Source organism: Aythya fuligula, chromosome 28, assembly GCF_009819795.1.
Source record: "Aythya fuligula isolate bAytFul2 chromosome 28, bAytFul2.pri, whole genome shotgun sequence".
NCBI lineage: Eukaryota > Metazoa > Chordata > Aves > Anseriformes > Anatidae > Aythya > Aythya fuligula.
The window spans coordinates 184453-206828 of record NC_045586.1 but is presented as its reverse complement, the minus strand read 5'-3'; the positions used below and the strand labels follow the sequence as shown (position 1 = coordinate 206828).

At 45.3% G+C, this 22376-nt stretch overlaps 2 protein-coding genes across 4 annotated transcripts in view; one reads left to right on the top strand and one right to left on the bottom strand.

The window, feature by feature from the left end:
* Positions 1-8644, bottom strand: part of ASH1L (ASH1 like histone lysine methyltransferase) — a 58210-nt gene extending 49566 nt beyond the window's left edge. For both annotated transcript variants that reach the window (XM_032204462.1, XM_032204463.1), the window contains exons 1-2: positions 8487-8644; positions 454-976 (exon numbers count right to left, since the gene is read on the bottom strand). In XM_032204462.1, the coding sequence (XP_032060353.1) occupies positions 454-876 (423 nt within the window). In that variant the 5' untranslated portion in view covers positions 877-976; positions 8487-8644. The remainder of the gene's footprint in view (positions 1-453; positions 977-8486) is intronic.
* A 139-nt stretch (positions 8645-8783) lies between these two features.
* Positions 8784-22373, top strand: DAP3 (death associated protein 3). 2 transcript variants are annotated; one of them, XM_032204600.1, is made up of 13 exons: positions 8784-8873; positions 10111-10157; positions 15164-15286; positions 16894-16995; positions 18236-18344; positions 18670-18762; positions 19313-19443; positions 19825-19905; positions 20305-20463; positions 20923-20982; positions 21688-21777; positions 22041-22158; positions 22261-22373. In XM_032204600.1, the coding sequence occupies exons 2-13, from the start codon at positions 10116-10118 to the stop codon at positions 22344-22346; spliced, it is 1194 nt and encodes a 397-aa protein (XP_032060491.1). In that variant the 5' UTR covers positions 8784-8873; positions 10111-10115; the 3' UTR covers positions 22347-22373. The 2 variants fall into 2 exon arrangements, with proteins under 2 accessions (XP_032060491.1, XP_032060492.1); XM_032204601.1 differs by lacking the exon at positions 8784-8873 and adding an exon at positions 8919-9176.
* Positions 22374-22376: the final 3 nt, after the last annotated feature.

Genomic DNA, 22376 nt, shown 5'->3' with positions numbered 1-22376 from the left:
TGCTCCCCCTTTCTCTTATAGCTGCTGTTACTTGTTGTGTCATGATGATGATGAAAACAAGACATCCCCGAAGCAGGGCTCTCACTTCAGATTTGGAAGTTTCAAATAGTCTATTCAAATACTATAGAGACAAATACAGCAAATACACAGTCTGACTTAAACAGAGGAAAAAATAAAAAACTCCAACACAAGAGGCTTAAAATTACACTGTTGCTTTTCAGGTTCACCTCAAGTCAACATCATTTTTCATTACTACTTAAAAAAACTTGAAAAGCTGTGAAAGAGCAAAATCTCTCAATCAGGACTAAATCAAACCATTTCTAACTTCATTATCAGAGGTCACATCCAAAGCAGTCAGTAGAACATGATCATGCAGAGTTGCTAAAAACTTTTAAACAGAGTTTAAATTTACTCTAACTTGCTAAACACTTGATAAATAAAAACACTACTCACTTGTTTTGAAGGACAATGCTCATTCTTCTCATCTGTCATCTTCCCACTCTTTGGTGCCCTTCTTGGTTGCTTGATGCTGGTTTTTATAGCAGGCCGGCACACATAATTCTCAAGGTTCTTAGGAGGCTTTTTCGTTCTCTTTGCTTGAAGACCAATCTTCAGTTTCAAGTTTCCCTCTGAAAAGTTTGTTTCTTTCACTGAAAACTGTTGCTGTGCATCAGTTAGACCCTCGTTCTTCCCATTGTCAGCACTGCTCCCCTCTCGATTCTTCTTCTCACCGTCTTCTTCTTCCTTGGTACAGCTTTCTAGCTCTACTTCTCCTTTTCCTACCAGCGTGCCAATGTTTACCACAGAGGGGCTTTTCCCAGAAAACCCTTCAGAATCAGAGCCCAAGCCTAACATAGCAGTATTCCGAGGGTCCATCACAGGCGGAATATATGCCTTCGGGTAATTTTAGGGAAGATTTACAGAAATATGTTCCGCAGAAGATCTGTTCTACTACTGGCAGTCAGCATCTTTCACTCTGCAAAAAGAAAATAAAGGCAGAATTAAACTTCAATTTTACAGCAGAAGTGAAATAAGTATTCAAAATGATTAGAAAGCAATTGGATTTCCGAAAGTTCCAGAAAAACAGCTAAAGTTTCAAAAACACCAATCCTTCCTGTAACCTACTACAAAATAAAATTTATCTGTAAAACCAATTTTAAATTATAGTTGAAAAACAAAAATAGATGACTATTATCATATACTTTCCAATTCACCCACGAGGCATTTTTAATTATGATCAAGGCTTTAGGACTTTTAATATTGATCACGAAATAACTTTTTTTTTTTTTTTTTTAAATCTGTACCCTGCTACTTCTAGCATTGTCACCCTGCCCCAATGAAATGAACTAGTCGCAGCTAAGGAATGATGCAGATGCAGCCAATGAAACCTATGATAAAGCATGCAAAAATAAGAAACACTGGGGGTTTAACCATCTGAGCCACCAGGAAAGTTAGGCTTAACCCAAGTACACGCTGATTCTCAAAGACACTGCAACATCTGCGTATTAGTTAAGGATTTTTCACAATCCGAGAAGGATGGGGAAAGGGGAAAACAGGAAAAAAATTATGTCACACGAATTTGTGCTTCCAGGTGTACCAAAACAGGGAAGTCCATCCTTCTACCTATCATTCGTACACTGTTATGTATGTATAATAAACCTGTTTGTCATAAGATAAATTACGACAAATAACACATCTGATGGAACTTTTTCATCTCCAATTCTCTAAGAACTAAAAGCCAAGTTTACTTTAATCACCTTGCTACTGCAAGGCTTCCTGGTCCCTGGCTGGCAGACTGCTCGAGCAGAGTGCCAGCACCACCTCCTGTGCTTGCACACAGACCACCACAGAGCCAGAAGCTGCTATTTCCCCCACTGCCAAAGAACAAACCAAATCCGTGCACCCCGTCACATTTTTATCCACGAAAACAAAAAGCATCGTAGAAAGCATCTGCAGAGGGCACAAAGGAGGCGCACCGATGACTACCGGCTGGGACAAATCGCAGGTCTGTGTGCATGGGCCAAACTAAAAGCACGCGTGGCACCATGGCCTGACATTTGGAGAGCGATGTAAGAAAAGGGACACGAGTGCCACCCGGGCTTGGATGAGCATGAGGGCAGGAGGAGAGCAGCCCCTGGTGCAACGCGACGATGGCACAAGGACGCATGCGGCCTCACGGCATGCCGAGCGAGCGCGTCGTCGTCTTGCTGCTGCTCTGGCAATACGCCATCCACCTGCTTGCCCAGCCCGTGGATATAACACGCGGTGTCCCAGACCAACCCCCCCAGGGAAAGGCTCTCCCTTCGGAGACTCCAGGAGCTGAAAGTGAACCAAGCCAGCAGGCGGCCTTCTTTACCTTTGGGGCGTTGCAAGAAGATCGCCTTTAAATACCTTAATCGTTTTTGAAGATGCAAATATATAAGGAGCAGGCCTGAAAAAACCATCAACGTACTGAAAAGAGCATTACAGGAATTAAAGCAGCATGATCTTCTGTTCTTATATTCTATAGGATTAAGGTAAACCAGCACGACTGTCGAATCGTGGGATGGTTTGGGTTAGAAGGGACCTTCAAGATCATCTGCTTCTAACCCCCCAGCCATGGGCAGGGAAACGATGAAACGAGCAGAACGATCTGTTCCTATTTTCTACATGATTAAGGCTGAACTGTAACAATGCCATGAGAAGATTGCCGTGGTTTCAATGAGCTCCAAAATGAGTTTCAACGGTTGCAGCGAGCTCGGCAGACCCCTCGGACACACGGCCTCCTGGGGGCTCAGCCCACCGGCACGCAAACCAACGGGTCCAGAGCCACCCTACATATGGCCCACGGGCCTCCTGGCACTGGGAGGTGGCTCACTGAGCACTGAAGTATAGAGGGGACAGGAAAAGGGGTGTGAAAGGTGGTCCTGAGGAGGACAATGGTGGCTGCAGCGGGCATAGGCTGGAAGTCAGACACCAGAATTACAGGGGGCAGAACACAAAATGGAAATCGCCACGAAGCTGGGCCTCACCAGCTACACTCTCAGAGAAAAATGACTTATTTCCGTGTTATTAAAAGGGATTTCTTTTTACAGTTATGACTTTTCAACTAAGGACATCCTCCCCCAAAAAACAAAAATGGTATCGTTGCTCAGAACACCAGAGGTAATTAGATAAAATCCCCATTTTACAACCAGAAATAAAAATAAAAAATCAACAGAGCAGCACTAGGAAGCAAGCTGGGGACAGCTCCCAGGCCAAGGCCCAACATTCAGGCCATTAGGCTACCTCAGATCAAGGGAAAGAGGATTTTCTCCTACATGCTGATGAACAAAGGAAAACTGGCCAACAGTACGGTAATTCTAAGCCAGGACACAAATTTTTATTATTCATATTAAAGAAAAGGAGGGAATCCACCAGCCAATGCAAGTCTCACGTCGATGTTCACACAAACGTTTCCTTCTCTAGTCCGGTAACTATCGTCCACAACAGCCACAAACCTTCAGTCATTTTCTTACAATTATCATTAATTAATTAGCTTAGAATCTGAAACCAAATTAAACCGAAACACCACCACACAGCACTGCTGCATTTGGCTCCGTATTTACTTAATAGCGAGGCTGTGAGGAGAAGGAGGATGACACCAGTGCTGCAAACCGCGAGACCACGTTCACAATCAAAGGCTGAAGGGAGAGCGGGGCTAAAACCTCCGAGCGTGGCAATGCCAGATCAGCAACTACCCAAGAAACAGAGTCACAAAATTGATGACTCTCATAAACATGTGGTAGGCCATTTTATTTATCCATTAATTCCTCTCTAAACAGACAACAAAAATGCTAATCCCGGACCTAATCATCGTGTTGCCTTGATCACTGTAATCTTCTTCTCTCAGACTCTCCAATTACCCTACGCTAATTCATAGCAAACGTGTCTGCCAATTTGATCATTTTCATAACCACGATGAGCAGATCTCATCTCGTCGAATCCCAATAATGTTTTTTCTTCCCTACGTCAAGTACAAGCTTCCTGTCATTGTCTTCAAGGTGTGCACGGCTGGACCTTGGGTCTTGAGTTGTCCCCCTGCCTTAGTGCTTTCTGTTTGGCTAGTGTTTGATAACCACTGCACATGTTCTTTTTTTGTTGTTTTTTCCCCTTTTCCTAAGAAACAACAGTTCCTGCAGTACTCTTCATGTCTGGGCTGGTTGACTTGTACCCGACAGCCACAGTTGGAGCCAAGGCAGAGAGGAACCTCAGAGGTTCACCAAGGACTGGCTCTGGAGGCCCCTTCCAACCTCAACCACTCTGCTGTTCTGTGCCAGTTCCGAGGCGGCTATAAAAGCTTGCAATGAATTTACCCCAAAAACTCTGACAAATCAGTACTTTTGAGACAAAAGTGTGATATAACGTACTTATCTGTGGCTTCCCTTTCCACATTTGTTCCATTTATGTGCAAAGACTGGCTTTTATTATGCTAAAGGCTTCTTCAGGTCAGAAAAACGGACTATTGACTTCCAAAGTACCTGCTTCGATGATGCCGACCCCTGGAAGACATCTCTGCACATCCTGCACTACCAGGAGCTTTCCAAGAAGAGCAGCATATCCCATGCAGTGTGCCCAAGAAGATTCACGTGGAATTAAAGCAGTGGAGCCTGACTGCCCATGCCCACAGTCAAGTATTTGTTAAACTTGCGTGCTGTCATTTAACCACGCTGCTTAACTTCTAGGACTAGGAAGTACCAGCAGCACCACGCAGCACGGCATTCTGCACCAGGCCGAGAGCTCGGCTCAACAATTCCCTTCCCACTGCTCATGTTCTGCAGGTCTCTCCACAGCAATACCCATGTTTCTGATGTAAAGCCTCAGCATGATGAAACCAACTGCCTCGTCCCACTCTACTCCAAGACCTAATCCGCATTTGCCAACAACTTCCTTCCACAGGATCAGAGGCTAATGCCAGGTTTGCTAGCTTACGAACTCTCCAGGATCAAACCTCTCCATGGCCCAGACAATAATCAAGACTCAGCCTATCCATCTCCCTAAACAAACTTCCCTAAATGCCTACCCAGCTCCCTAAATGAACTTCCAGGCCCTCACCCAGTAGGTTCTGTAGATCTCAAATCAGTCCTGAAATCGCTGCTCACCAAAAAAGATTCATTAGGAGGCACTTTAACGTCCCTTTTGACACGCGTCCCTACAACTAAACGGTGTGCATTAATGGCCTTTCTAATTTCATATACAGTTTTAATTCCTATTATTCATTCTTATTCCCACGTTGACACATCCAAAGCCCTTCATGCCTGTTAGCCATTAGGATTTCAGTTTTTCAGACTCCCTGCTCTTCCAGAAAAAATGCCAAGAGTTGACTTCTACCGTCAGCTCCTAGATATGCTCCCCCCCCCCCAAGTTATAATAAATGAGATTTTTTTTTCCTCTGCCATCTTCATTTCTGTTACTCTTATGTTGATGTAAATGTATTGTGATTTTATATTTGAAAAACGTTTTCTTTTGGCTCTTTCCATTGCCTCAGTTCCAGTGGACATGTAAAAAATTCAGCTGCCGGAATCAAAAATTTGAAATCCCAGAATATTTCTAATAGCTGTATAGACTCCCACAAGTCCTTCTCGTAAGCCTTCCATGAATTCTCTTTTCTGCTACTGAAAAAAGCCACTACACTCAGAAGTTCCTTCACAAGAAGAGAGCAAAATGTCATAAAACCCACAAAAAACTATATTCCTCCACATCACGTACCCCAAGAAGCAACACAGATCACTGGAGGTCACTGAAACAGAACTTCAAGGACCTGGGATTACTTCTGTGAGTATTTTACAAAAGTTCAGAAATGGAGAAACTTGCCAAAAATAAAATTACTTTTTTGTTTGCTTGTTTTTAATATGAAGTGACAAATATTTTACAATTATAATCTGCTGGATGTGGTTTTGACAGACATAAAATAACAGAACCCCTGTCCTGTCAGGAATGAATATTCTGCAAAAGTGTCAGTGGCAAAGACAGTCGGGACCTCGTGCTGGAATGGCCAAAGGTGGCGGGACCTGCAGTTTGTAGGGAGAAATAGTGCAGACATGAGGGCACTTCAGAAGGATGTTCTAGTGGGAGAACAGCTCTGTAAGGAGATACAGGATTTCTTCTGATTTCTTAACCGAAGAGTTTGGCAACATAAAATTAAATTTTGACCTGCCTGATAATTTTGTTGTTTTATTACTGATATGCAAATTAATTTGTAATTGCTGAACACTACACACATTTCGCCTTGTACTGTTTGTCCCAACACTGGCCAACACTGCCTCGAAAAAGCATGAAAACCAACCAAACGAACAACGTATGCTGTGATAATCCTCCTACAGTATTCTCCCAGCCCCTAAATTTGTGATTCAGGAGCTTCCCAACAGGTACATCCCTGGGTCTAATGCCTTTCAATGTCTTTTTCTGAACTCCAACTTGTCATTTATACCCACATAGTAAAAAATTACGTAAAGGACGTAGTAAGCCAGTATTTTGCCTTAAACCCAAGACATGCTGCCTTTGGTTATGCCAAAAAGCCAGTGCTAGGACGCTCACACAAACCACGTGAGCCAAGATGCCGAACAGGTAAGGCTGTGATACAGAAAATTAGGAACAAATAAAGATTTTGTTTTCACAGAACAGCCACAGTAGATCTGCGTATTGGATTTATTTTTTTTTTTTTAAGCCGTGAAATGAACACAGGATCTCACTGGGGTGGAAGAGATGTGTCCACAATGGCAGAAGCCCACTTCTTGCCACTGGCAGCGCAGTAATTTAACAAGTCAACAATCCATACGACAACAACACCTATTTCAGAATAACCACCATTTAATTGCACATGCTATCTCCATTCTTCTCTGACATCAGCGTTATAGCTTCTATCAATAAGGCTGTATCTTGCACCAAGTGTTGAAACTGCTCTTGGTATCCTCAGGGAGAGTTTAAACTTCTGAAAACAACTTAAAACAAGTTTCTTCTTTTTGTAAACTATGACTTAAATTGTTTTGCTGTTCATTAGCACTTAAACATTAACTGTTTTTCAGATGACTGTTGATTGCGTGTAGCAATCAAATGTAACTGGAGTCCAAAAAGTTGGGATAATTTTAGTTTTGAAAGCAAGATGCACGAGAGCCCTCCCTGCCAGTCTGCCTTTACTTTTTATAGAGTTTAGCAAAAGCTACCAAAGCTTTCATTTTCAAGTAAGAATGCTTCTTAAGAACTCAAGTAGGCAAACAGATGATGATTTTAGAGCCCATCTCTACCCATATGTTCAACCAGCTGCTAGAACAACTCCATTCACACAGAGCCGGAAACACCAGGGATGGTCTCCAGGTCCTCATGGATGTCCATATGAAACACAAAGCTTTCAGGATTAACCCCCAAAATCTTACACGCTCCCACATTCACAGAAAGCATTGCTTTTGCAGGTGCAATCTCCAGTAGCACAAGGAAGACAACCCAAACAAATAACACAAGATGCAAAAGGGCACGCTGTTCTGGAGAATGAAAACTAAGTACATGTAAATGTATGGCCGTAAAGTCAAAGAAAATTCATTTAACCGCACACAGAGCAGGGTCAGCAGCCCCAAACTCTACTGACAAGACTGGAAAGCCAGGGCAAGATCCCACTGCCTGGTTTCTCTGACTTGCTCCTGATAACACACAACTGCCAAGAGCGCGAATCTGTGTCCTGAGGCCATCGCACGGAACCCACATTCCAACTTGTTTCTGGTTCTCTGCTAAGTAATTAACGGGGTGAAGGAACCACAAAACCAAGGGGGAAAAGCAGAAGCTACAAAGTGCGGGGATTATCTAATACAAAGAAAAGGACAGCAACACGCGCTGGCTTCTGCTCTGACAAACGCGTCAAACTGAGGACCCACCAAATCCCAGATTACCGCCCCTGAAACCGAACGGGATTAAAACCGCAACGGAAGTGAAATTTTCTCACCACGACTCGGGGCGGGGGGAGGCCCGCAGGCAGCGCAGCCCCCCCCGCAGCAGCCCGCGAGCCGCCCGCTCCTCCACAGCCGCCTCACGGAGCGCCCAGCGGGGCCCGGGACCGAGGAGGCTCCCCGCGAGCCGGCGGCCGCCCCCCGGGCCCAGCTGTCAGGCGGCACCGCGCCCCCCGCCCGGCCCGGCCCTACCGGGGGCACGGCGGGCGGCCTCCCCCGGCCCCCCCCCCCCCCCCGGGGCTCCGTTCGCCCCGCGGGCCCCGCTGCTGTCACCGGGGAGCCTCCCCTCCCGCCGCCTCCCGGCCCGGCCGCGGGCCCGGCCGCCGGGGATCCAACCCCCCCGGGCAGGCCGCGCCGCCGGGGCCGCCCCGAGCCCTCCGGCAGGGCCTCGGCGGGGCGGGGCGGCGCGGCCCGGGCGCCGGTGCTCGGCGGGGCGGCCCCGCGGCGGCTCCCGGCCGGGCTCCCCTCCCCCCGGGCTCCGGGCCTGAGGCGGTCCCGCTCCCCGCTCCCCGCTCGCCGCCCGCTCCTCACCGTGTCAGCGACAACGCGGCCGAGGCCGAGGCCGGGCTCCTCCGCGCCGCATCCTCCCGGCCGCCCAGCGCGGACGGGGCCAGGGCGGGACCCGGACCCAGCGGCCGCCGCTCCGGCCCTGCTCCGAGCCGAGGCAGCGACACCAAAATGGCGGCGGCTCCTGCTCCTCCGCGAGAGAGCGCCCGGCCCCGCCCCTCCCCGCGCCCGGCCCCGCCCCCACGGCCACACCCCGGCGGAGGCCCCGCCCCCGGCTCCCCGCCCGGCTTGGGGGGGGGGTGGGGCCGGGCCGGGCCGAGCCCGCCCCGCGCCGCGTTTGGGCCTCGCGGGGAGCCGTAGCGGGCGCGCGTGGGCCGCGGCCTGGTCCGGCGGTGGAGCCTGGCGCCTGAGGTGAGTGCGGGGGGGGGCAGTTTTCATCTCCTCTTTCCCCAAAGCTGCCCTCTGAGGGCGAGGCGAGCTCTCCAGAGGAGCCCTCACAACGCGCGCTGTGGCTCCGGGGCTCTGTCAGGTGGCTCGGATGCCCCAAAGGAGCCGCAGCGAGCGCACCTTGCGGCCCTTGGGTTTTACGAGGTGTGTGTGAGGCAGCGCGCCTTCACCCTGCGCTTCGTCACTGGCACAGCCGGGGCTGCAAACAGCCGGGAGCCGTTCCCCTGACGGGATTTCTCCTCCCCTGCCCGCCGCAAGCGCAGCAAGGTAAAGTGACCCGAAGTCTCTGTGGGCTGGTGGCTTCCCGCGTTCCCGAAGCAGAAAATCTGGAGCTTGTTGTCCAAAGATGCGTTGTGCCATAGGTGAAAGAGCGCAAAGCGTCCTGACAAAACTCCTGTCCTTCGGTGGGAGGGTATTTTCTCATCCCATGTGCTGACAGCTTTAAACATTGTTCTGTGCAGTCCAACCCGCTTGGATGTGCGTAGCATCAGCATTGCAGGTAACCACGGGTCCCACAAAGACAGCTCTTCCTCCTGAGGAATTACGGAGTAATTATCTTGCTCTGACTGTACCGTGTGTCTTACCACAACCAAGAACTCTTACAGCATCTCGTTTGGGTATTGTCATTCTCTTCTAAGAAAGTGGATGGAGAAGACCTTGAATGCAAACGGAGTTGACTTAACTGATTTACTTACTTTTGTGCCTCCATTGCGTCACAGTTGCTTTTTTTTTCCCTCTTGTTGTAACCAAAGATGTCTGAGCAGTAGATACTCATATGTGGTTATGCTGAAGCTGAAAGCATAGGAGCATTTTCAATCTCTGCCTTATTCCAGTTTCTTCGAAATATTTGCTGTGTAGCCCTTGCTGTTACATTTCTAACAGCTGCAGTTGAAATAAATGCCCATCCCCAGGAAAAGGATCTGTCTTCCTCATGAGAAAAATGAAAGATCTTTACTTATCAAATAACTTGCTTGTTTTTCTCCCCAAATGCTTTTCCAAAACGGCAACATAACTAACAGAATATTTTTTCAGTTAGGCACGTTATGCTGACTAATAGTCAGCTGTATTGCTGTAGAACATTCTGAGAGCTTGTGTGAATTATTTGTGTGCTTGGACTTTAACCTCTGTGGGCAGGAGTGATTCTGCCCCAGGCTAAGATACATTAATCAAAACAATGGAAAATTCACTTCTGTCTCTGCAGGAAAAATGCTGAGGAGTCTGAAGGGGTTTGTCTTCCATCCTCTGAAGGTAAGTCTTGTGGCAGCATGGTGCTGCTTCCAGGACTTCAGCTGTCCTGTGACCTAGAACAGCAGTCTACAACTATAAAAAGTGATGTCTCTTATAAACTGATTGTGCAAGCTCCCGTTACGGAGAGAGACCACTGAGTGTGTCATACCTACATTTCTCTCCATTCCTGTAAACATGCGGGACAGCAAGTGTGTGAGTGAGTCTGGGCAGTTGGCTCCAGTGAGATGCTTGTTAAATGACTGAGTCTAGCATCCTGAAATGTCCAGAATGCTGAAGAGTCTGTATCTTTGATACAAGCGTATCCCAGAAAACAGAGTACCTACTTGCTCTGCACTGCTGGAAAATACAAAGGAAGAAGACCTTTCTTGATGCAGAACCAATTTTTCACAAAGGCTGTGTTGCTGGTGGGAAGATAAGCTTCCCAAAGATGGCTTAGTGCTTCAGGTGGGTGTAGGAATATTAGCTCTGTCACAACACTGCAGCAGCACTATGTTATTAGTAAAGCTTCCTTATATTATACGCAGCATAATGAATTAATGTTGCATATCTGAAGTGACTTCCTAAAGCTAAGAATTTCAATTGTTTAGTTTTCTGTTGTCTTTGAAATGTTTTTTTTTTTTCATTAGTACATAGTGATTATGCACCCGTTGAAGAGGAAGACTGTTGAAATCCTTGCTTCTGGAGACAAGATCCTGGCTGTTACAGTGTGGGGTTTATCATGGCAGCCTGTATGAAATCAGCAGTCTTCTAGAGACTTATATGTAGCATCATGTAGGAACAGCTCCACCTTATGGCACATGACTTTATGATTAATCTCCGTGTACCACGTGATAGTTTGCTGCCATTTCAGGGATCTGAGTTAAACTACTATCCTTTCGCAGATGGAAACTTACTATAAAGTCCACTCTATGTTGTTGGGATAAGCTGTGTTAAAAGATGACACAACAATGTGAGAGCTTTGCATGCACGCTAGGATTTACTATGCAGACCTACAGCGAACCAGAAAGGTGTATGCATGTGTCTGTGTCATTCTGTGTAAAGTGAGGGGATCGGTGTTAAGCACTGTCTTCTGTTCAGGAGAAGGGACCGAGTGACATCTTGCTTGCTACTCTAGAAAGTCAGAATATATAATGCATTAAAAGTGATACTTTAGGTCATTCAGAGGTACTCTTCTGTAGCTTTGTTTTATCCAGATGTGCCTATGCCTAAGGCCAACAAGGCAAGCATCCTGGTGGGGGTCTGTTATAGACTGCCAAACCAGGATGAGGAGACGGATGAGGAGTTCTACAGGCAGCTGGCAGACGTTGCAAAATCATCAGCTCTTGACCTTGTGGGGGACTTCAACTTCCCAGACATATCCTGGACATGCAATACAGCTCAGAGGAAGCAGTCTAGGAGGTTTCTGGAGAGACTGGTGGGAGATGTGGTGGTTGGAAGCTGTCTTGGGCAGAGCGACCGTGAAATGGTAGAGTTCTCTGTTCTTGGTGAAGCCAGGAAGGGGACCAGTAAAACCGCTGTATTGGACTTCCAGAGGGCTGACTTTGAGCTGTTCAGGACACTGGTTGGCAGAGTCCCTTGGGAGGCGGTTCTGAAGGGCAGAGGAGTCCAGGAAGGCTGGGCACTCTTCAAGAAGGAAATCTTAATGGCACAGGAGCGGTCTGTCCCCATGTGCCCAAAGACGAGCTGGCATGGAAGAAGACCGGCCTGGCTGAACAGAGAATTGTGGCTTGAGCTTCGGAGAAAAAAGAGGGTTTATAATCTTTGGAAAAGAGGGCGGGCCACTCAGGAGGACTATAAGGATGTTGCGAGGCTGTGCAGGGACAAAACTAGAAAGGCCAAAGCTCATCTGGAGCTCAATCTGGCTACTGCCGTTAAAGACAACAGAAAATGTTTTTACAAATACATCAGCGCAAAATGGAGGACTAAGGAGAATCTCCATCCTTTACTGGATGCGAGGGGAAACTTAGTTACAGAAGATGAGGAAAAGGCTGAGGCGCTTAATGCCTTCTCAGCCTCAGTCTTTAGTGGCAAATCCAGTTGTTCTCTGGATACCCGGTACCCCGAGCTGGTGGGAGGGGATGGGGGGCAGAATGTGGCCCTCACTATCCATGAGGAAATGGTTGGTGACCTGCTACGGCACTTGGATGTACACAAGTTGATGGGGCCAGATGGGATCCACCCGAGGATGCTGAGAGAACTGGCAGAGGAGCTGGCCAAGCCGCTTTCCATCATTTATCAACAGTCCTGGCTATCGGGGGAGGTCCCAGTGGACTGGCGGCTAGCAAACGTGACGCCCATCTACAAGAAGGGCCAGAGGGTAGACCCGGGGAACTGTAGGGCAACGATGCTAGTGAGGGGTTTGGATATCAAGTCTCATGAGGAGCAGCTGAGGGAGCTGGGGTTGTTCAGCCTGGAGAAGAGGAGGCTCAGGGGCGACCTTATCGCTCTCTATAGGTACATTAAAGGAGGCTGTAGTGAGGTGGGGGTTGGTCTATTCTCCCACATGCCCGGTGACAGGACGAGGGGGAACGGGCTAAAGTTGTGCCAGGGGACTTTTAGGTTGGATGTTAGGAAGAACTTCTTTACTGAAAGGGTTGTTAGGCATTGGAACGGGCTGCCCAGGGAAGTGGTGGAGTCACCATCCCTGGAGGTCTTTAAAAGATGTTTAGATGTAGAGCTTAGTGATATAGTTTAGTGGCAGACTTGTTAGTGTTAGGTCAAAGGATGGACTCGGTGATCTTGCAGGTCTCTTCCGACTTTGATAATTCTGTGATTCTATGCATGAATTTTGTAAACACAGTAATTCACAAAATGCAAATTTGTATCTCTCAAATACAGGGTAACTGTTAGTAGAGTGGAATTCTTTTACTCTAGGACCTTACCTTGGTTTGGTAGCACTTCGAAGACTTAGGAAGGATTTCATGTCTGCATGTACTTAGAAGCTGCTTCTACAGCCCAGCATGATCTCAAGTCCACATTGGAAAAGTTCCAAACCTCTGGAAGGCTACGTAGTGATTATGAGGAAGATGTCATGCTAAGGGGCAGACCAGTGATATTCTAACACAGTATCTTTCCAGGACTTTGCAATGTAAAGATGGGGTCTGTTCTGCTGATAAAAAATAGAAATTCTGCATATCTGGCTGTGAGAACAGAGAACTGGATTTCATTACAAAGTCCATCTCATGCTTGCGTGCTGTCTTACCGTGCTGCCTCCTACTCCTTTCGTAGGACTTCCTAATAATGGGCTTTTGTACCACAGAGAATCCAACTTCTGATCTTGTGAGGTTGCATTTTTCAAAAGTGTTCTTGGTAATACTGGTTGGATTAAGCATCGTTCAACTGAATTCTTGAGCTATATCTAGATGCATATAAAAACTGAACATAGAGCATGAAGTTAATGCTAGTTCAATTTTCATTCTGTGTAACACAGGTGAGGGACAAGGCTTTGTGTGGTACTGCAGGTAGAAGATGCCCAGAGTGCAGTAACCTTATCTTTTCTCTTAAATGAGCAGAACACACGGCCCGGAGATATCCACTTGTGATTTGAGGAGGCGAGAGCATAAAATGCTCAAAGAAAATGAGAGAGCCTGAACTTCTAGACTAAGAATGACCTAGGGGTGAAATGTTCTGGGTGAATAGGTGACAATAGTTGCACGTTGTACTTATTCATGTATTAAATTAGCATCTTAGTGTCTTGCTCCAGGCTGTAAATTAAGTCACTTAAAATAGTCAAATAAGGTATCCTAATTGATCATTTGAATTTAAGGAGGAAAAGAACACCGTGGGAACAAGAGAAGATGGTATTAAAATGTGATGATAAAAATCAATATTTATTGTTCTTCCATATTTACACCGCCACTGTTCATTATAGAGGTACACAGCATTGAGTACAAGACTGTTAACTCCTTCCTTTCCCCCCCTATTTTTTTTTTAATAATGTGCTGAAATGCTGAATGAAGAGTCCATTGTGTATTTAATGGGGGATGTGGGGTAATCCAACATCACACTTTCTTCTGAGCCCTTGTGGCTCTCAGATGACCCCCTGAGGAAAACTTGGATGACAGCAGAATTGCATCATGCTGCGTGGAACTGAAACAGCTGTTCCTGTCTCTAAGCTTGAGTTTACGACTCCTCTCATCTATGCACACAGACAAAATAGGAAAATACTTGCTCTGTTTATACTTGGGGCCTGCAACTGTTCCAGTCAGTAATATGGAGGGTAATTTCAGTTTTGGTCGCTTTGGTCTCAGCCGCTGGAATATAAGCATTTTTTAATCATTGATGAATCTATTTTTTTCATATTTTCTTGCACTATAACATAATAAAATGCTTGTCCTTTCATTGCTCACTTTCTTACCTGTTCTGGCTAGGCTTTATGGGCATGCTTCAGGAGCCTGTCTATGGAGAAAAGAATTAATCAGCTTAGCTGGCTGTTTCAGTTTCTCAGCCATATCTATTATAATGAAAGAGTCTGTATGCAGGGACACAGTTAGGAAAATCAGTGCAGGGAATGTAATTATAAATATCAAATAGTGGGCAGCGCTGTGCTAATCCCTCAATAATTGAGGTGATTATGGATTACCAGGCAGCTTGAATTTTCAAGGTAGTAGCTACTGTTCATCAGTGTAGGCAGAAACATTACGGGAACTTCCCAGCAATAAGGCCCTAATGGCTGTACGTGTGCTCTTAAGCAACCTCAAAGGGGATAACTCATTTTGGTGCAGGATTTGGCCCTTTAGATGACCTAAGTGAACAGATACAGTTTAGAAGCAGGCATCTAAATATGAAACACGGTTTTAAAGTGTTTCTTTTCATGATGAGTTTACACTCTAATTGTGAGTTCCTCTTCTGATTGCAGAGACTTTTGCTTTGTGTTGCGTGGTACCTAGAGCCTATCACAATGTGCATGCAGTGGGTGCTCAAAACAAATTCCTGTCTGGTTTTCACTGCTACCAGTCTTCGACTGCTGAGAAGTTGGTTGTCTGATTGCGTTTTTCTTTCCGTAGTTGGACCATGGATATGCTCTCCATACAGCAGCCAAAGATTGCTTAAGTTCTGTCCTCAGCCAGGATGTCCAAATCCCAGCAGAACGACCAAGAGCAGTTTTCTATACCAACGAGACTGACCCGGTGAGTAACTGCCAGGATTGTTATTGTCAAACAGCAGGTGTGTACATCCCAACAGTGTGTGGATGCGACGGAGCCAGGAGTGCTTGCTGGGACTGGGTTCTGGTAAACATCAGAGAAGGCAGCACAGAGACCTAGTAACAGGCATCTAGACCATGATGCCCAGCCCAAAGGAAAACAGGCAATGGCTGTGCAGTTTAAAACAAGGCAGGGCTGGTCCTGTCTCAAAGCTCCTAGGAAGAAGTATTGATTCCTTCTCTATAGTTGCGTAGACGAAATAGACTGTATATTGCAGAGCCTCAGATGTGGCTTAGCTTGTCATCAGACACCATTAATTTCAACTCCAAGGTTATCCTTCCCTGACTAACCTCCCCCAATTGCCTGTGGAGGGGGATAAAAAATACACCCCAGATGACTTCAGCACAGGATAGCTCTCCAGCCTTACACTCTTCATCTTGAGCACAAAATGAAGTGGGATAAAGGAATGGAATAAGCCTTTGAGATGCTTTTCTGCTGCCTCTGTAATTGGAGTCTTTCAATACTGATTCCTCTGGGGTCTCTATGGAAACAGCAGCATGCAGATGATCTTGCTCATGTGGTCGGAGTGTCTCTATAGATCGCACAGGAGAGTCCAGATGGCAAGAATTGTCTCCACTGTCCTGTACCTACAATTTATGTTGCCAGGCAACTGGCTTTGGCATTCTGGCTTCACGTGCTGATGTTTGGCGACATCCACCATTGCTTACTAATTTATCAGCTCAGCATTCCTCAGACTTGCTGTATTGCAGATTGCGTGTTGCAGCGGATCAGCTCCGCTGGCTTGCTTCATCAGCAAACCTGATAGTTCTAAGTGCAATCATACTTGTGCACAGTAAAGACCCATTAAAAATGGATTAAGAAGGCCAGCCGAAAACTAAATTTTTAATAAGACTTAGTATTTATATACCTTTCCATTAGCAAAACTCAAAGTGACTAAACATGATGATAAAGATACTGACCCACTTTGCAGGTGTAGGAGCTGAAGAGTGAACAAATTTGCCTAAAGTTATGCAGCGGGTCAGTGATGAAAATGAGAATAAAAATGATCTCTGGAGTACTGCCCGTCTGTTCTAGTCCATAGATAACGCTGCCATGCAAAAACACAGCTGCTGCTAGTCTGTGTCAAATGGAGATGCACACTCCTTAATCAAGTAACAGATACTTAGTGAAATTATCTAGTTACGGACCTAAAGTACACTTGAATCTAGCAGACAACTCTGAGGGCAATCACATTACTGTTCAGGTATTGCGGTGGTCAGAAGTAGAAGCAGACTAATAACAGATTTCATAAATTCATAAAGCACAGGGCTGCTGGTGCCCACGAAACACAATGGCTCATATACAAGTTGAAGCAATCTGCTTATTGCCTGGTAGGATATACTTTAGACTCTTCCTAAGCATCTGCCAGTAATTTTCTGATACTATTTCTGCCTTGCTTTAATATTCAAGTTCTTCTGACTCTCTGTAATCATCTACTTGTTTTGATTGAGCATTCCCTCCCAAGCCGTCTGGGTGCAGAAAAGAGGTATCAGGCTATCTGGAGCCTTACAGTTTGCATTTTACCTTCCCAGGCCAACCACACAGAACACCACGAGGGTCGCCACTATAGCATTCCTCTTGAGGAGGTGAAAGCTGTTTTTCCACATGGACTGCCCTACCGTTTCCAGCAGCAGGTACTTTTGTCTTAAAGTAGATTTGTAGGGAGTGGACTGGTACTAGGGAAGAACTGATCCATCAACTACCACGCTTTTCTGTTGGAATAAGACAGAGTGGTAGGTGTGCTGATTATTCAGCTGAAAAAAAATATGCAAGAGTGCAATTATTCCTGGTCCTCAGCAGCATTTTCTACATCTCAAAGATACAAGTCAGTCTAACCAAAACAGTGGCAGAAGGACACATGGATTCTACCTTAGGCAACATTCCTTCCAATGTTTTCCACCTATAACTTTTGAATACGTAATGAATTACAGAAATATTTTTCCACAATTACGTTTCTGTACGAAATAGGGTAGCTCAGGAAATAATCTTATCAGCAACAGACATCTTGCTGATCGATTTCTGTTGTGAGACTGATCATGCCATGACTGGATCAGGCTTTGTAAACACATAACATAGACCAACTGACTTTAGGAACAGATTTCTTATCCAACTTAGCAATTCTAGGTGGTCAGATTTTGATTCATTGACACTATTGAAGCACTATGCTTTTAGTCTCGCACTCACTAGCTTTCTTACACTCAGCATTTTCCCAATTCAGACTGTAGTTGGAACCTCCTAATTTCTCAATGTGCATGTTGCTAGGCTTAAGATAACACAGAAGGGAGAGTGTGTCTACTACTACAGCTTGGTAGCTTGCAATATTCAAGTCTTGGGTCTGTAAGAAACATTTTTAATATTACAGAAAAGATGGGAAGTGAAAAGATATCATTATTTAACATCTTAGATGCTTGGCTTTTTGATAACAAGCTTGATGAAGTATTACAGCTATTTATCCAAGGCTTGGTAATACTGAGAAATACAAAAGTATTGTTTAGGTTTTATATTTGAAAGTAGTTGGCAGTTTTTTCAGCCTGAGATTACAGAAGAACCTTAGTGTAAATTGCTGTATTTCTGGTAAAACCACCTCTTTACAAATTTGTTCTAGTCTGGGAGATTGAGAGACCGGAGTGCAGACTGGTTATAACTATCATAGAAGTTTGATGTGGAACTTAGAATGGCCCTTACGAATATATTAGAGATGATTGTATAGAGTAACACCAAAAATGTCATGATGAACCAAGGCATAATGGAGTTTTCCTTCAGCTGTAACCATCTGGGAAGGGCCCTTGACAGTGTCAGAGATGGAGTCGTGCTAGGAACAGCTGTTGTGTGCTGGCATGTGGCTTCTTATTCATGTTCTGTTCCTTTTTCCAGGTGAAGACCTTCAATGAAGCCTGCCTGATGGTGCGAAAACCAGCTTTAGAACTTCTCACTTACCTGAAAAATTCCAACTTTGCCCACCCAGCTGTCAGATACGTGATCTGTATCTTTTATCACTTACTAGATAGTAGAATACAAGTTAAACACAAGGAGGTGAGATTACACACATGATGAGATCACACACATTTGATTACTGCTGAGTACCGTGGTTTAGTCTTCAGGAGGTGGTTCTGTCATGCCTGTTGTCAGCAAAAACTCCTCTGAGGAGTTCCTGAAGCTTGTCTGTGGCACAAATAAATGTGTGCAAGTCTGACTTAAGGTCCATAAACAGTGGTATCAGCACGGCTGAGGGAATGGCTATCAATTAACAGTCAACTAATGCTTGATAGTGTTTTGTTGGAGACTTTCCTTGACGGACTGTGTTGGAGATGGTCAGAGAGGAACAGGGAAAACCATGACCCTGTGCCATGTGGTTCACTACTGCGCGAGGCAAGGCTGGCTGGTGCTGCACATCCCAGATGGTAAGACCACTGATGCTGTCTGTAACTACATCAAATACACTTGCCTATCTGGAATATGCTGCTTCAAGAGAAAGCTTCAGGGTAGGCCAGTGCAAATTATCTTTGTTTTTCTGCAGTGGAGAAGATTTACTAAGCACACAAAAAAAAAAAAAACACCAACAAAATAAAGTGGAACACAATGTGGCATTCATCTATAAGAAGGGTCCTAAGGAGGACCTGGGGAACTACAGGCCTGTCATCCTGACCTTGGTGGCAGGAAAGGTGGTAGAATGGGTAATTTTGAATGGAATCACGCCATGTGCAAGACAAGTAGGGTATCAGGCCCAGTCAGCATGCATTCATGAAAGGCAAGTCTTGCCTGAGCAACCTCATCTCCTTCTACGACAAGGTGATCCACCTGGTGCATGAAGGAAAGGCTTTTGATGTAGTCTACCTAGACTTCAGCATATTCTTTCTATGTAGCAGAATAAGGATAAGAGAGAGAGACCCATCCACCCAACTTATACAATTATTGTGACTAAAAATGGCAACTGTTTTATTTTGCTTACAGCTCATCTCTGGGTGAAAAACTGCAAGGAGCTTATGCAGTCTTCCTATAAAAAGGAGCGACTTGATCAGCCTTTGCAAGCATCTTCCTGGCTCAAGAACTTCAAAACCTCAAATGAGCACTTTCTAAAAGAGGTTTGTAGAGTCGTCTTGGTTAGTAGCTAAGAACTATCCACAGGATCGTATCTCAGGAACTACATGTGCGTGTTGGTCTTCCAGACTTTGAAGATCTGGACATGAAATCTAGACTTGCATATTTTTGAGAAGTGCTTCATGTATTAATGCACGCGCTCATATTGCATACAAACCCTACCCATCACTAGAATGCAATTTTTTGTAGAAAAAGAAGTACTCCCCCTCTAAATCCCCCTCTGGGGATGGCTATTTGAGCTGAAATCTTTTCACAGATTCTGCTTTAGACATTAACTCCAGAAAAGAAGCAGGAATCTTGCCATCCAGAGCTGCGAAGCTACCTCTGTGCTCCCTCATTCCTGATTTAATTCTTCTCTTACACAGATAAAAACACAACAAAAATATGTGTGGGGCAAACGAGAAAGTACGGAGCAGGGCAGACCACTGGGTGAAGTGGTAGAACAGGTAAGGAGTAACAACTGTTTCTGGCTTTGATTTGCCTTTTATTAGAAAATTCCATCATTGCATTTGTAAAACAATACTGCTTCTAAAAAACCTTACAAACAACATTCTAGGAAGCAGAAGGCATTTTCCTTTCAACAAGGTCTCCATAAAAACCATAATGGAATTTGCGATGGATCTCTAACGGGATATGTAAACCCAACTTGGGTAGAAGCAAAAATTAGAACTTCAAAGTTCCTACATTGTTTACTATGAGACCAGGTTGCTCCTTTGAAAGGAAAGAACAGACTTGACTGTTGTTACATCTTCCTTACTGCTTAGAAAGGACAGATAGTGCCCAGAGTTGCCAACATCATCTATTGATGAGAACAACCTGAGTTATGTTTCTTTTCCTACTCTAAGGGTTTAGCCCGAGTGAGGAGTGCCAGCGATGCTGTAGGGGTGGTGCTGAAAGAGATAAAGCAGCAATGTCATCTTGGTTCGTTTAGAGTTCTTGTGGCAGTGGACGGAGTCAACGCGCTCTGGGGAAGGACTACATTAAAAAAAGAAGACAAAAGCCCTGTAAGAAGTGATTTGCTCTGATGAAATTTCTGTGTATATATCTGTACTGCAAGGGAGGGTGTATTGTTTGAAGTTCAATAGTAATCCCTACTGTAGAGCTTGTTATACGTAGTAAGGTACACATTTGGCTTGTCACCTATAGTAAAATGCAGGTTTGGCTTTGCTAGCTCAGAGGGACCTGCAGAATACATGTTCTTTACGCGTTTTTTGCTGAAGAAAGTTCTCTCAATAAGAAGAAGGGATGTATATGTAGTGTTTTGGTAGGAAAGGTTTGGGCACTTCTCTGTAACATTACTAGGGCTGAATAGTGCTAAGTAAAAGCTAAGGAAAAAAATGCACCTAAATGATGCACCCAAAAGATATTTCCACTCTATTTTAAAGTGGGGGGAGAAGAATTTATTTCTTGGATGAAAACTACTGGCAAAAAAAAAAAAAGTCATACCAGACAATTTTCATCAGGTTTCTCCAGAGGAGCTGACATTAGTGTACAACCTAAGGAAGATGATGATGAATAACTGGGTGAGTCTTGTTCTTTACCTTTGGCTGCCTTATTTGCAGCAAAGTTACATGCTGGTACGTGTAAAGCTGCAAACTAACATTGTGCTATTCCTTCAGTGAAGGGAAGCATAAGCACAATGTGACTGTTTAGGGTTAGTATCTCATCGTTTCTGACATCAGATAGCAGCAGATGTGTGTGCCAGAGTATAAGAACAGCTTAAATATGTAATGATGCTTTTCTTGAATGCCAAACTCCAGTTTGGCTCACACTTTCCTGAGGTAGCAGTTTTTAAAAATTCTTAATGACATTTTGTTTTATGATTTTGTTGAACTAATGAGAACTTTTAGTTTCTAGAAACAGTTAAACTTCTTGCTTTAGGAGGTTAATTCCTTCTGCTGCTTTTTCAATCCCCTGCTTTTTAATCTCTCAAGTAGTCTTCAGATTTAAATGTGTACAGAAAAATTCTTTTAAAAGTCTCTTAGATGTTTCAGATGTCATTCTTACTCATAAATGGCATTCATGTTTCAGTGCCAACACTTAAACACTAGCTCTCTTTCCTGTGCGGCATCTATACTTGGAGCATTATATTGGGTCTATTACACAGAAGTTTGGAATTGAAGTAACTGAGAACAGGGAAGAAAGGACCTCACTTGTTTAGAATCTGTAACTATTTCACAAATGCAAAGTTTGCAGGTAAAATGTGCTGCAATCTACATCTCTTTTAGAATGGAGGTGCTATTGTGACAACACTTAGCCAGACTGGCTCTCTGTTCAAACCAAGTTCTGCATATTTGCCCCATGAGTTACTGGGAAAGGTGAGTCATGTATTTTTGTTTTTCCCTTTCTTTCACATTAGGAAACAAATAAAATCCTTGTTTTGGAACTGTATGTAGGTCCAAAAATTGCAGGCTTTCTTTAATCATCTTCAGATCATACGCATCGTTAGTTTCCTTTGCTTAATTCTGTGTGAGCTCGCACCTTCTTGCAGACAGCTCCAACAACGCCACGAAGCTGTGCCTGTGTGCTGCCTGTCAGCAGCCTTCCTCTCAGCAGTCACAGGCTTTCCCTTCCCTTCCAGGAAGGATTCGACGCTCTGGATCCTTTTGTCCCTGTCCTAGTTCCCAACTACAGCCAGCGGGAATTTGAGAGCTGCTACCACTACTACCTCCATCGCAAATGGCTTCAGCACGAGCAAGGTGGGGCCTGAACCGGCCGAGGGCCGGGCAGAGGCGGGCCGGGGGGTGGCGGCCGCGGAGCCGCATCCTCAGCGCCCTTTCTCGTCCCTCTCTGTCTTGCAGCGCGCACGGAGGCCGGCAAGGAGGAGCTGCGCTTCCTGAGCGGCTCCAACCCGCAGCAGCTGGAGCGCCTGGCGGGGCCGCTGTAGCGCCGTTAAATAAAGGGCGGAGCCGGAGCC

Coding starts and splice junctions, on each gene's coding strand:
- DAP3 (XM_032204600.1), top strand. CDS start 10,116: ATGCTGAGGAGTCTGAAGGGGTTTGTCTTCCATCCTCTGAAG. Junction 19,906..20,304: donor TGGGTGAAGTGGTAGAACAG/GTAAGGAGTAAC, acceptor TCCTACTCTAAG/GGTTTAGCCCGAGTGAGGAG. Junction 22,159..22,260: donor ATGGCTTCAGCACGAGCAAG/GTGGGGCCTGAA, acceptor TCTGTCTTGCAG/CGCGCACGGAGGCCGGCAAG.